The 14912-nt window shown below is 50.2% G+C and overlaps 1 protein-coding gene across 1 annotated transcript in view; it reads right to left on the bottom strand.

The window, feature by feature from the left end:
• The window catches only part of TBX15 (T-box transcription factor 15), a 104971-nt gene extending 92620 nt beyond the window's left edge, over nucleotides 1-12351 (bottom strand). Inside the window, exon 1 of the mRNA XM_080802779.1 lies at nucleotides 11658-12351. Coding sequence (XP_080658905.1) covers nucleotides 11658-11862 — 205 coding nt within the window. The 5' untranslated portion in view covers nucleotides 11863-12351. The remainder of the gene's footprint in view (nucleotides 1-11657) is intronic.
• Nucleotides 12352-14912: the final 2561 nt, after the last annotated feature.

Genomic DNA, 14912 nt, shown 5'->3' with positions numbered 1-14912 from the left:
ATGTAGCCAGATGTAAGTTCTAACACAACGGCTGGGGCTTCTGCTGTTTTCCCTAAAAATAGACTTCCCAGTATCCTCTTCCTGACAGTCAACTTCATTATAGATTGTCCTTAAACTTGGTCCCTTTATTTTTTTTTTTTCCTCAACTAAGCAACACCTACAAATCTTTACTAGGATTTCAATTACTGAATGCAACTGGTTCATTCTGCCCAACCTTGGGGGCCACTGGAACACAGGCTTCACAAAATGAATCTTCCTTATTGCCCGTAGGATAAAACCTGATCATTTGGGGATTTCTGGGCTCCAGGTAAAAATATCAGAAACTAACCAGAAAAACATGCTTATGTTCTTCCACTTCCCACATCCAGAAAGGCCCCTCTGTCCTCTGCTAGAGCCTAGTTCCTGGGGAGCTGGTAAAGCTGAGACTCTCCCTGCCCCACCCTCCACCTACCCTCTCTTCTTACTGCATGCCAGACAGCTGGTCCTCACCCTTGAAGCCCTCTCTCCCCACCTCAGATGCTTACTCGGAGGCTGGCTTTCTGCCTCAGCGGAACCCTGAATAGCAACAGCCCGCAAAGTCCTATTTAACTTCCTCAGCCAGCCAATCCTACTCAGCTTCGCTCCTCTGTTTCTAACCAAAGACTATACACCAAGTACCAATGGCCCTTCAAGTCCCAAACATCCCACTTAAAGCAAAAGACGGGGAAGAGCAGTGGTGCCTGCTAGATTTATAATTTGCAACAATTTCTTATCAAGCTGGTCACGAAAGTGAATAATCACTGTCAAGTCATTGACAGGAATCACCAAAGTGAATAATCACTGTCAAGTCATTGACAGGAATCACAGACACTGCCAAATCCTTTGTTCCTCTATGGGGACTAATTTAATCCTCACAACCATTTTTTTAAGATTTTATTTTATTTATTTGATAGAGATCTCAAGTAGGGGGAGAGGCAGGCAGAGAGAGAGAGAGAGAGAGAGGAGGAAGCAGGCTCCCTGCCGAACAGAGAGCCTGACGTGGGGCTCGATCCCAGAACCCTGGGATCATGACCTGAGCTGTAGGCAGAGGCTTTAACCTACTGAACCACCCAGGCGCCCCTTCACAACCACTTTTTGATGAATATGTTTATTATTACAATTTCCTAGGTTTAGAAACTGGGTTTGGGAGAGATTAAGGAACTTGCCCAAGGTCTAGCAAGTGCTGGAACCAGGTCTCAGGAACAAGCATTCTTAAGCTCAAGACCCGAGCTTTTAACCACTATATCCTATCACTCATTCATTCATTGCACCAAATAAAAATGATAATAGTAAGATTATTACTGTCTCATACCAGTGCTTTGGGATGTGTGTGTATGTATACTTCGTATATTCTATATGCACACACATACACACACATACACATTCTATATATATAGTTGTCTATTATTTGGAATATACATGATTATCATACTGTGATTTAGAACGCACATATTATATAACTATGCTATGCATTTTAATATATATTACATACAACTATATGTTATGTTATGTTATGTTATGTTATGTTATGTTATGTTATGTTATGTTATATCACTGTAGTATATAATACACAACTTAGCACAGTGGCTGGTACATAGTGTTCAACAAATGTTGCTATTTATAATCATTATATAGTAAGTGTTGCTCTGTGCCAGCCACTTGTACTAGGCTCTGGAGATACAAAAACAATGAAGACAAGGTCCCTGCCTTATACCAGTTTATAGGGAGGTAGTGAAAGGGGATGACAGTAAATCCATAAGGTCCCTGAGGACACAAGTCTACACAGGGGCTGGGGCTGTAGAGAATGGGGACATCAAATACAAGTGGGGAGCTGTCACTGGCCCAGCTGTGTAAGTCTATAAGGAGAGACAGTCCCACAGATAGAAACATGAGAACCCTTCCTAGGTGTATGCTGGGCCCAGTTTTTTGGTCTGACCCTGCCCTCAAGTTCAGCAGCTATGAATAGAGGTCTTGAATGCTAAGCTGTCTTCTGATCTATCTTGTTGACAAGCGTTTTGCCTGTTACTAAGTCATCCTTTTAGCATTCTCACTTCTCTGCCAGATCAAGACCTCGGCTTAGCAGACTAGACATGGAAAATAGTTACTAGTGCTTTCCGTCAGGCTCAGAGAGTAATGAGGGGCAACTGATTTTCCTGGGGGGAAGGGAGGTCTCATCAATTCAATTCACAAGTGATGAAGCTGTTTTTCTGTCTTCATTTTTCAAATGCATGGTTTTTCCAGCTATTTCTGAGAATGGCACAGAAAATGTCCAAAGCATAGATAACTTGTATTTTCTTTAAATTTACTAACGCCATAGCATTCTCCCAGCAGGAGGGTCCCAGGCAGTCACACAAGCAACAATAGGTTACATCAAACAGAAGGGACTAGATCCAGAACTTCTGAACATGTGATATTAATCTAAAACCTTTTCAAAAGCTTTATAGAAGCTCTTAATTCTAGCAGTAAAATTTTTTTTTTACCTTGAATTGCTATTACTGTTACTTTCTACAACTGCAGTAAAACTTCCCTTGTTCCAACAAAAGGATGGGTCAAGTGATGGCTAAGGTACCTCAGGAGAAAATGTTAGTATTACAAGAAAAAAAATTTAACAAGATCACAGAATCCTATAACTAAATGGGCCTCAGGTGTCATTTGAATCTCTCTCCATTTCACAAACCAGGAACTGAGGCTATGAAACAACTTTAAAACAATTTTTTCAACATTTATATGTCTGCTTTTAGAACAAATATCTCTGGTTCCAAAATTAATGATAAAGCTAGTGCTAGACTCTAAGTCTAGTTTAAGCTAGTCAAGCCCTCTTCCTACCATAATACAGGGATATAATCTACAATATGAGGGCCTGTGTTGAAAGCTTTGTAGTATAGTGAAGACTCATAGATGTCCACATAAGCAATTAAGTTTCCTGAAACATTTTTATGCAAGCTTGCTCATAGGTTTTCTCATAAGCCTTGTTTTTCCCTAAATGGTGCATCAGTACATAATCCCTCCCTCAACTTTGTTGCAAATAAAAAATAAATAAAAGTGTAAGGTTACTAGATAGAGGAAGCTTTCTCAAACCCAGGGAAAGCACTACTGTGCTCACAATCACTTACTTACTGGCACCAATGCCTGCCCCTCCCTATGGTGAAAATCAACTATATTTTTTTCAGAAGGAGCAAGAACAGGAGCCCTACACCACCCAAGTTCCCTAAACCCTAGGTTAAAATTCTGGGCCCTGGGGCCTGGTGGGATTGATACTTTGAAACCTTCCAGGGAAGACTCCCCTCCCAGCTAACGTGGAGCTGTAGCCAGGAAGCCATTCCCGCCCATTTCTTACAGATCGTAGTAGTCAATGGCTAGTAGTCATTTCTATGGGTGGTTTTTTTCCTTTTTTTTTTTTTTTTTTTTTTTAAAGGAGAAGAATTAGTTCACTGTTTTTAATCTCCAAGAATAGCGTGAAGGGCAATTGTTGGTTGTCCCTTTGTCTCGGTTGAACAATGCGGGGATTCTAGAAGCCAGGGGGCATCGCTACCATCACGGACCCTCTGAGGCACCCGGGGATCCTCTGCTTCTCCAAGAACCGACGAATGACTTTCCTTTTTAACAGAGTGGCTATGATATTTACTGACCCTAGAATTACCCATTTGGAAATGGTTAGGGATTAAAAGTTCCTCAGGCCGAAGGATTCTTGGTTTCTAATTGCTAATGTTTTGAAGTCAGTTTAATTCCTTGGATATTTGTTCAGCCTGATGAAAGCAAAAGCTCAGACTCCCCTCGGGGTACGAGGTGTAAGATCCTTGGGTTCCGTTTGGGGATTTGGGGGTTTTTGTGTTTGTTTCGGTTCGGGGGGGGGGGGTTGTTGTTGTTTTGGGGTTTTTGTTTGTTTGGATTTTTTTCCTTGATTTTTTGCGGGGAGAAGGGGTGGTCTTTTACCAAGGCCTTCCCGATTACCCGACTGCCCGCATTGCTCCAGGCTGTAAAGGGAGCTGAGACTGGCACCGACTATCCCTCGGGATTGCGCACCTCCTGGTTTCCAGCGGCGGCGCGCAGGGGCCGAGCCTCGAACGCCAGAGCAGGAGCCGGGGCCGCGCGCACCGTGGCCAGGCCCGGGCGCTCCTGACCCGGCCGCTCCGCCCCAAGGCGCCACCAAAGCCCGGGCGAGGGGCCGGAGGAGGGGAGACGCGGCTGCGGCCCGATTCTCTAACTTAGGAGGGTCACTCGACCCGCCCTATTTTCCCAGGGATAGTTTCACGGGAAGAGATGCAATCCCAAATCCTTCCCCGGTGAAACTTCATCTGATTTTTTTTTTTTTTTTTTAAGAGAGGGAAAATATGGGCGTTTCACCGTGCGTATAGGAAGTGGGGGGAGGGGTACAGGATGTGGGGGGAGGAGAATTTGGGGGAGGAGGAGTGGGGGAGCGTAAGAGGGGTTTACCACTTTCCGAGCCCCCGTCTGGGGTTTCGACGAGACTTTTGGGATTGTGGGACAGCAGAGAAGACAGCGGGTTTGGGGAGTAAGAATTTCGATTCACTCCGCTGAGAACTAGACGCTAAAACTCTAAGGCTCCCAGCTAGGTACATTATAATGACCTCTGATGATCCTTTTCCAGGGAACTCTACTGTTACCTGTAGTAGTCGGTTTTTAAAAGAAGGCTATGTTAGGATATTGCGTGTGCAATCCAGACTTGCGGGGGGGGGGGGGTTGTTGTTAATCTTCTAAAGTGTGTGGCGATTTGGAAAACAGCTCATTTAGCCTCCGCAGCTATACTGAAGAAAATACAAGAGGACAAATAGGGAGACTATTTTGCACATATTTCTATGTTGTTAAATTATTATCCCCAAATCGCAGTTTCTCTCGTTATTTCTATTAACAGATTTCCCTTAGTGATTCCGTTAACTCTCTGCATGGAAGAACATGAAATTATACTTCAATACAAGCCAGCATTCTGCCCATCCGAAATGAAGGTGGCATTATTCACAAATTTAAACACCAAGTTTAGTTAGAAAAAAATTCCACTCTTCCTACTCTTTTAAATTGCATCTGTACGGTTTCCTTTTCTAATGTTTTCTCTTGGACTTTGGTCAAAATCTTAAATTAATTTTACAATTAAGTGAAAATGCCAATACCAAGAAGTTTCAAATCTGGAATTCTCTTAGAATTGTCAAGTGGATACCTAGAGATGACAAAATTTCTGACCCCCCAAATTTTACGTGTTCTCTTTGGTTAACTGGCTCCACAAATAAGAGGGGCAGTTTATTTTCTCTAATATTTTTCTGGTATTTCCTGATATATTTTCTATGTCTCATTCAGAGCGGTAGATTTCACACATAAATTTGTGTGTAAACACATACATTTGATTATATACTCTTTAATACATTTTATAACGCTTACACCTAAAGGGCATAGCTGAACACTGGCTGGTAAAAAGAGTATAGAACAGAGTATCAAATGCAAGGCCTATTTTCACTTCTTGTATCAAAAAAGCTCATCATCAGTTTGTAGTCAGCAGAATGTCCTTCCTCAAAGTGAAGCCAGTAATGGCACTGCATAAATGTTGATTTGTCGTCACCAGTTGCTTAATTCCCCCACCTCTTCCCGTTTCACCTCCTATCCTCCCTACTGAGTCTCATTTTCCATCCTGACACTTAGAGCAAGGGCCTCATTTAAATTAAGTAATGATTATCCACGCCGAAAGACGTGTAAACAGGCCCTAATTTATAAATTTGCTAATTGCTGTTCCCAGTGCAGACCCCTGTATCGCAGTCATGCACTTATAAAATTCAGGGCTCACTGGAAACCAGGAAAGGCTAGGCAAAAATAAACCACATGAATGAGAGAAAGAAGGGGGAAAGATTCCACCAGTTCCCTACTTTACCCTGTAGAAAAATATCCCAAAAGGTCAAAACTAGAAAACCACTTAAATATTCTCTCCTGCTGAACTACTTCGTCTTTGTCTTTTGGGAGTAAGAAAGCAATAAGTAGCTACACCCCCCCACAATAATAATCATTAGATGGATTTCTGTGTTTCCAGAAAGAGAAGTGAAATGCCTATCTGCTCTCTGCTCTTTATCCCTGTGGAGTCTGCTCAGTCCGGTCTTGTTTTTGTTTTTAACTCTACAATCACCTAGAGAAGGAACTGACAGGTTTAAGAAGTAATCATTTTATTCCTGGGTGTGAGAAATAAACTTCTAACCAAGTCCATAATCAGGACTCAAAAAAGTCCCCTCATCTTATTAATATTACATTTTTGGCAATACAGAGAACAATTGTGACAGACCTGGAATATTTCACTCTTTAATACTAAGCAGTGCCCTGGAGAAGCTTGGATGAACAAAATGTTTCTGGTCTTCCGAGTCAAAAGGTATTTGTCCTTCTCCCCTTGTGGCCCAACATGAACGATTAATGATGAGGGACTAGCTTAAACTCCTGTGCGCACACACGAAGGAAATTATACAAATAAATGGAGGAACGCAAACCACTAATACCCGATCATCTTAAGTTTAGCTCCCATTCGTCAGTCGCTCCTCGGGTGCTGGGTGTATTAATTAGATTTTAAACTCATTTCCTTTAATATTTAAAAGATGGCCATGATACCATTTAAAGTAAGGGGGGGGCAGACAGGAAACCGGCAGCGGGTATACGTCAATATAATTTCAGTACGAACTCCACTATTAAAAATTTAATTCCCCCTTCCCCCTGCATGAACGTCACCCCGCGAACTTCTCTTTCTGGGAGTTTAACCTATAAAATCAGGAACCTGAAAGTGGCTAGGTCTGAACCCAAATAAATAGAGTGTTCAATAAGAAATCGTGTTGGGTAGGACGCGGAAGAAACAAATTCAGAAGCGCTGAGCGCCTACGCTGTGAGCTGATCTGTCCAGAGAAGGTTTCTCCCAGCGCGTCAGACCAGTCTCAGAGGGGCAGAGGCAGACGGCAGAGCCCAGCGAGGGGCCTTGCACAGCCCAGCCGCGAAGAGAGAGGCCATTACCTGAGGCTCGCCTGTTAGCCCTGCGCCTTCTACGTGCCTCACAAGGAGCTGTGAAGCCCGCGGTGGGGACGGGGGATGACTTGAGGGGGTGCAAAACACAGCACACTCCGGCTCCCTTCCATCACATTCCAAACTCTGGGCATTAGGGTTTTCCCAATTCCCTGTCCTCCCCACTGCCCTCCATCAGTTTGCTCCATCTACGGATAGAGATGGCTTCTATCTCTATCTATCTCTATCTTCTATCTTCTATCTGGTGGCTTCTATTGTGCCACAGAGCCAGGGCCAGGGATTTACACAGAACATCTTCATAACCCTGCCCACCTCCCGAGAACCACCGCAGTGTGCTCTCCAGGCCCTGCGCATCCAGAGGGCGTCTGATTTAGCCGACGTCCGACCTGCGCGACAAAAGGCCTTTTGGCATTCATTCCCGAGCACATCCATCCTCACCAGCCTATGACGAATTCAGATCTAGCCTACCCTCCTCAGTCCCCTTCACACAAGGTCACTCACCAAAGACGCGGCCACCGCGGAAGGCCGTTTTGACTGGGCAGGCGAGAGCGTTGCGCATGTCCAGCAGGCACCACATTTGACTCATCCTCAGGGTCCAGGCCTGGCACCTTCGAGACCTGCACTGGCTTTTGGGGCGCACGTACCACTGAGAAACCGGTGTTTCTGGCCCCGGGCTCTACCTCAGGCTTACACTTTGGCTTCTCGCCCAGCGCACCCCACACCCTTGCCGGGCAGTCCAAGCTCCGGCCTGCGCCCTGGCTGGTTCTTGCCCCGCGCAAGCACATTCTCCCCACTAGCTTCAAACTCATCGCTTTTTCTCCATTACTTAAACGTCAGTGAAGAGTCACTTCCTCCGTTTTGACCCTGTGTTTCCCTATTGGGGATTAGGGGTGGGTGGAGGGGTGATGTCAGGATTAAAATCTTGGGAGTCTTACTCTGAGCAAACAAGCCATAAACTGGCAGATTAATTCGCGTGAACTGTTGATCTCGGTAATTCGAAAGAAGAAAGTGCCCTGGGGCACTGCACGGGCGTTTCCTGTCTCATTTCACTAGGGATTGCGCGGAGAGGTGCACGGGACGCGCGAGCCTGACGTACGTGCACGTGTGCGCGGAGTACGGACCTGCCCTCACGTTCTTGACCGCGCCTGCTTTGTGTGCCCACCCGCGTACGCCGCCACCTTCTTAGGCCTCTGAAGCGCCGCGGCTGCAAGGCTCAGGGCCGTAGGCCCTGGAGGGGGAAATCCATTCGCAGAAGGTTTGAATTATTTCGCTCCGCGGGAGACCGGACCTCGGCCTTACTCGGCTGTGGATTTGGGCGGGAAAGGCCCAAACTCCAAACTCGAGCGGGGGAAGCCGGGTGGAGCCGGCGCTGGGGTCCGAGCGCAGATGGCGCCGCCGCGTGCCTGAAATATACTTCCAAGGCCGCAGCCGGAGCAGCTGCTCCGGGCGATCCTGGCTCCAAAGTGTTCCCTGTTGCTGCCTGGCGAGAGGCGGGGGTAAGCAGGCCGAGGAGTCAGGCTCCACCGAGACCCTCCCGAGCCTGCGGCGGCTGCGTCCTCGCAGCTTCTCCAGAAGACGCGGAGTTCTGGCAATAATGAGGGCACCTCACAGGCCCTTCTCCAAGGCCCTTTGGGCCTCGGGGTTTTTCGGGACCAGCAGGCTTGGTGGAAAATTTTGAAATACATACGGTGTGTCCTCTGATGTGTGAGTTCCTACAGCGCACAGGCTGGGCTGGTCCCCCGCTGCTGCAGGTTGGCGCCCCAGGCTGCGGGCGCTCGGCGCCAACTAAAGCCAGCTCTGTCCGGACGCGGAAAGAAAAACGGGCTGTGAAAAAGCAAAAGGCCACGTCTTTGAATAAAAGTTAAACATTAAAATCTAACCCTTAGGTTGTCGCAGGATCCTGGGATTTTAAGGCACGGACAGGGAGGGCTGGAAAAACGGAGGTACCAGTCAGAGGGAGGGAATGGTGAAAATGATAAACACGATTGCTTTAGACGGGTGTCCTGTGTCTGTATGCGTGTTTGTTTAATCCTTCCCCAGCTCCGTGGCAATTTTATTTCTGCTGTCGTTTCCCCCACCCATTTCTGACTTCTTATCATCAGGCTAGCGCAGGCGAGCCACGCGGCGGGTCCAGCCAGCTCGCGGTCCTAATTCGGGAAAAGAGTTTAAACAATTTGAGGCCAAGGACGGTAGAGACTTGGTCCCGGGCACAATGGAGTCGCCTGGGCCTCTCTCCCACCTCCACCACCATACACACATCTTTAAAGGTGATGTATGTGTGTTCGTTAGGGCGCCGGATTCGAAAAAGAAAGAAAGGCTTACAAGGGACCCCAAGCCCTGGACTCGCCTTCTGCTGCTACCATCCGGGCCCAGAGCCTGCGGCTCCGCCTCCTCCACTCTGGGGACCGCGGGGGCTCCACTCCACCACGCAGTTTTTCTGAAAGATCTTTTCTGTTTCTATGTCCGGTTCCTAAGAAAGCTTTGGCCACTGCGGGGGCTCGAACTTGGAGATCCCCTTGGTGCACGAAGCAGCCAGGCGGGGCTGGTAGTCCGGCCCCGCAGAAGGCCCGCGAGTGCTCTCAGCTTTCAGCTTCTTCCTCCTCCCGGGCCTCAACCCCACAAACGTATTTCGTTTTCTCTAATCCAAACGCCCATCTTTTTCTTTAAAAAAAAAAAAAAATGATGAAATGGGAATGGGTCAGCTGAACTCTGTGTGACATAAAGTCCTATGTTAGGTCCTCACCCCCTACCCTCATACGGTGGGAGCGAGATAAGAGCATTCTGGACAACAGGTCTTCGGGTTTATGTCTCTGGAATGGTCTCTCCTAGTACCAACCATTTCTCACCTCCCTATGGCCGAGGAAAACGGGGAAAAGAGAAAACTGCGAGCTGAGTCCCTGATTATGATCACAGGTATTGGTCCTTTTGAACAAGCGACCCTAGACCAGGTGCAGTGGACCTGGACCCCTCCCTAGAGAAAAGTACCTGCGGACAGGGTGTCTACCACGCACAGTTAAGTAACTTCTGTCTTTTCCACCGTCGGGAAAGTAAAATAAACTAACCTTCCAAACCATGAGTTGTCAGGAGGCCTGAAAGAACTCCCACTAAACTGTGTGAAGGCGCAAGTGGATTTTGACAACATATAAATGCGGTGAGGAAACAGGGTCTGGCCAGAGATGGGAAACACACATTAGCTACGCGTTCCTTTCTGGATTGCCCACACAGGGGTCCGCGTGGACAGGCACCCGCATCCAAATACAGAGAAAGATTTGAGCGGACGAAATAAATCTCCTTTTAATTTTCTTTTCATCGACTAATAAAAATAATTCCCCAGCACTAAACTCAAATACCGTAACGGGCCACAAGAACACGGAGAATTCATAAAACTCGGTCTCTGCAAGTCACCAGCTAATCGCGTTATTATTAGCCTCAGGAGCATGGAAATTGAACTGTCACTGCCGAAAGAGAAAATGTAAGCGACAGCTGTCCCTCCTTGGGTCGGCCAGTTTTCCAGCCCCCAAGCCCCTGGGCCCCAAAGCTCCGTCCCCAAGCTCTTCGGCCGGTAGCCACCCCCATCCCTTTGTGGGCCGCCGCCCCCACCCCACCCCCGGCGTTCCGCTTTCCGGCGTGCTGACCCAGGTTTACTCCCCAACGTTAACTGGTCAGCAGGAGCACCTCCAGAATGGCAGCAGAAGCCCTGGCTGTTAAGTTTCTGAAACCGCTAAACCAAGCTGCGACCGTGTGTATATGTGTGTGTGGACGCGCGTGCCCGCGCTCGCGCGGGCGCGCGCGCAAGATTCTTCCGACAACAGCTGTTCCCCCGGGCTGTTTTGCACAGTTGAAATCTTGGCACTTAATACAAAACGTTAAGTTGTTCCCCCTCAACCAACTACCCGCCCAGGTTTCTGCTAAAATAGAGACACCAACATCCGCTCTGTGTTTTACGTGTTGTGTGCATATAATGTGCATGGATAGATCCGAGGCAATAATCACTCCGCTTCCCCCAATACATAGAGATGTCGGCCCTGAAGAGTGACCCAGGGCGCAGGGTAAGTGTTATAACATGCATCCCTTTTCCGTAAACGCCACCGGCGTAGAAATATAATTATGCTCGGTCGTCCCCGGAGTAGGGGAAACACAAGAACTTGAGTCCCAGAAAAGTTGGTGGGGGAAGGGCGAGGACCGAGGTCGAAGGCTAAATGGGACAAACTGGGCATTTCCCGAGACTGGGTGTCGAGCCAGAGAACTCCACGCCAATCCACTGGAGCTCTCAGGAGCGAATCCCAGCCCCTCTCCGCTCCTGCGGTCTCCTTCGATCTGTGCCGCTCCTTAACCCCCGGGGGCCTGGGGCCGCTCAGCTGTAGACACCAGAAAAGTGCGCTCCGCTCCCAGAAGAGAAAGGGATGCGAGCGAGGCCTCCTTGCCTGAGGTTGACGACGAATATGCAAGGCTCAGTTCCCCACAAATTGTTTGCAGCGAATTTGCGGAAAGCTTAAGACGTTTGCGCAAAGAAAAGGAAACCCGCGTCGGATCAAGGCAGGGCGTCAGGGAGCAGGGCCTCCTTCCACACCACTCCGCCCGCAGGCTGGCCGCCCGGCGTCCCCTCTCCGCCCGCCTCCCTCGGTCTGGCCCTGCGCACTCACCCGGGTGAGGCTCCAGGCCGTGTGCGGCCGCGTCCTCCGTGTCTCCGAGTGGGCCCGCGGGGCTCAGCGCCTCCATGGACAGGTCCAACCCCTTCTCCTCCCAGTCTCGCAGTTTCCGCTTTTTATTTGAGCCGATCAAGGCTTCAACGGAGAAGGCATGTGCTCGCGAGCTCAGGGCGACTGCAGATCTTCTCCTTTCACTCATCTTAGCCGCCCGCACCCCGGCCTCCGCTCGCCCCCGCTACAGAGGGAGCAGCTGGCGCCCTCGCGCTCGGAGCGCCCGCCGGGCCGGGCCCGGGAGAGGCGGCGGCGCAGAGGCCGAGACAGAGGCGGCGGCCCTGCGGGTCCTCGGCACCCTCCCCCTGCGTCCTCCTCCGCTCTCCGCAGCCGGCTGCGACCGGCGCCCCTAGCTGCCCCAGCCGCTAGGAACGAGCGCCCGGAGCGCCGCCCGCTCGCTGCATGAGCGCCTGAGTCCTGCTTCCCACCCACCGGGGCAGGCGCTCACAGGCTGTGTAGACTGGACTTCATCTTTTTTTTATTCTCTCTCTCTCCTCCCTCTCCCTTTCTCTCCTCCCTCTCCCTCTTCCTCTCTTGGTCTTCCCGTCCTTCCTCTGATCCAAACTTCTGGGAAACTTTTTTTTCTAAATTCCTCCCTTCGAGAGGAGCTGGGGGCAGGCGGTGCGCTCCTGTCCGTGGGGTGAAGGAGAGGGAGGGGGAGGAAGAGAAAGACTGAGGGGAAAAAAAGCCAGCCCCCGACCAATGGCGAGGAGGGAACAGGAGAAACCCTAGGAGCGCGGGCCAATGAGAGGAGGGGAGAGACTGAGGCTCGGGCCAAGGCTCCGCGCGGGCAGTCCGGGGATGCTCCTGGGCCGCTTTAACCCCTGGCTTCCCGGTCCCCCACGGGTTCTCTGTGGGGGAAAGGGGAGGGCCGAAAGTCTAGGTCTGATCTTCGCCTTTCCAAACCCCTGCCCGTCCCAAATCTGTATCTTTTCCTCCCAAATCTGCTAAGTCTCATAGTCGTTGCAAGCCCAGAGTGATTTTAATCACTGCTCTGGAGTTTGGGGGCTCTCAACCTGTCCCGAAACGACCCGAAAACGCCCGAAAACGACCCCGATATTCTCGCTCCAGCCCCCAGACGCTATAAGCTCTTCTGGGTCAGCCGGGATTTCGCCACACAGGTTACTTTCCTGTTGTACGATTTCTAAGCAACTCTGGCTAAGGCAAAACGAAAGAAATAAACAAAGACGCCCCGTTACTATCCAGGGTCTTGTAATTGTAAATCTAATGATCGCTTCCTCCTTCCAGTTCTACCTGGTGAAGAAGGAGACGTAGGCTCGGCAAAGCAAGAGGCCCGCGGTGCGGCGCCGGGTTTACCGCGCGCTCGGCCGGTATCCTGACTGGGCCCGCACGCAGCAAATGCTCGTCTTCCCTTCGGCGTGGATGCTGATCTGAGCGTTGACTGCCCGGAGCGCCTGTTCTGGAGAACCCACAGAGAAGGGATGGGCAAGGCCGCCCAGTAATTTTGACAGCGGAAGAGCTTTTTCAGAATTCCCTTCAAATCTGATCACTTCGGGAACCCGGCTCTCCCCGCTCGCTGATCCTCCCTCTCCACCCTTTAAAAACAAAAACAAAAAACTTTCAGGACAGATTGGTCCTCAGAGATTTCTCTGGAACTCAATCCGGCACTCTGGCCATTCTAATTTCCCACACCCCCTCCTGGGTTATGCCACTGGTCGCCTGCAGCATGAGACCCCGAGCGCAGCCCAACGCTGAGCGGGTTCAGAGGGGCCCAGAAGTTGATCCTGCCAGGCAGAAAAAAAAAGGTCTCGTATTTCGCGGACTGCAGCCTAACCACAGCCTGACCTTCCATCCCAGTGCCCTGGTCGACACTCTTCTATCCCCGTGCGAAAGGCAGCAAAGAGCCAGCCCACCAGTGCGAGCGACGGACCAGACAGAGAAGCTCAGCACACAAGTCTAGCCGACAGCCAGGCCCCGAACAGGGTCAGCAAGCCTAGGGCAAAGGGATCCACGGCAGTCACAGACTCCCCAAGAACAAGCGCCCATCTGCCCTTCCACCTTGGGGCGAGAAGGGAGGGCCCTGTCGGGCCTTTGAAACGCCACATTCACCCCCTGACCACAGGGTAAATCTAGTCCTTGACACTGTAGTTGGAACTGCTTTGGTGCTGGATGGAAGGGCTGAATGTCACGAATCCACCTTGGGCCTCTCCGGAAGAAAGCAAATAAGAACACTTTGGGAGTCCCCTCACACTGGGCGTCAGCCAGACTAGAGGAAGCCCGTAGCGCAGCAAATGTAGAAAGAATAATGGAAGCCACCGGTTGAGTGCGACTCAGCCAGGCTTGGCCTCCAGTGACTTCCAGGAGCCTCTCTCAGGTTTGGGGATCCCCGAGCAGCACTCCAAGCACCCTGGGATCTAGAAGCCCGCAGCAAAACCCCTCCACGTCTCCCGCGGTGCTGCGCGGCAAACTCCAGGAGCATGGGTGGCAAGACGCAGTTTCCCACCTCAGTCACCACCCCGCGCTGCTTCCAGGAGCCCTGGCAGAAAGTGGCAGTGCAATCACCACCGCGGGGCCTCAGCAAAAGAGTTGGAAACAAGGGCAGGCCAGGAGCAGGCAGTTAGTTACCTTCCTCTGAGGCTCTCCTCTATTTCGGCTCCTGATTCTGGTGTCACTGCCACTGGCCGGGGCCTGCTGGGACCAGGCCCAGTGGGATAGCGGCAATGGTGCCAGCCTCTCTTCCTTTCCAGCATTTTCCTCCTCCCCATTGCCTGTATCACCCATCTCCCTCTGGCAGCCTCTCGCCTCCCCCACGCAGACCTAGTTTGGATTGCGAACTAAATGCCCCGTAGGACATACACCCTCCCTGGGGCTGTGAACGTTTCTCAAAAAAAGAAAGTTTTGGATTACCTAGGTACCATTATGCAGGTCCAGAAAGCCTGCACGATGAAGGTGACCATATACCCATATACCTTTCAACAGCGTGCAGCTGCACCTCACCCCCAAACATTCACTCTGCACAGAGTTCTGAGGTGCTCCTACATCCTTCATTCTGGTCACGCGTAAGTGGCCCCCACCTCCATCCCATACATACACATATCTTAGAATTGTGGGTTAGGCCATTAAAACAAATCAGAGGGTCATGAAGCCAGGTTGCTTTGGATCAGTCAGGAAAATAGGAGTGTTCCTCCAGGTAAATGGGAGGGGCAGGGATATTTTCTTTTTGTGACTGTAGGGGTC

The sequence above is a fragment of the Martes martes genome, assembly GCF_963455335.1.
Source record: "Martes martes genome assembly, chromosome: 4".
Lineage (NCBI taxonomy): Eukaryota > Metazoa > Chordata > Mammalia > Carnivora > Mustelidae > Martes > Martes martes.
This window is presented reverse-complemented; position numbering and strand designations above follow the sequence as displayed.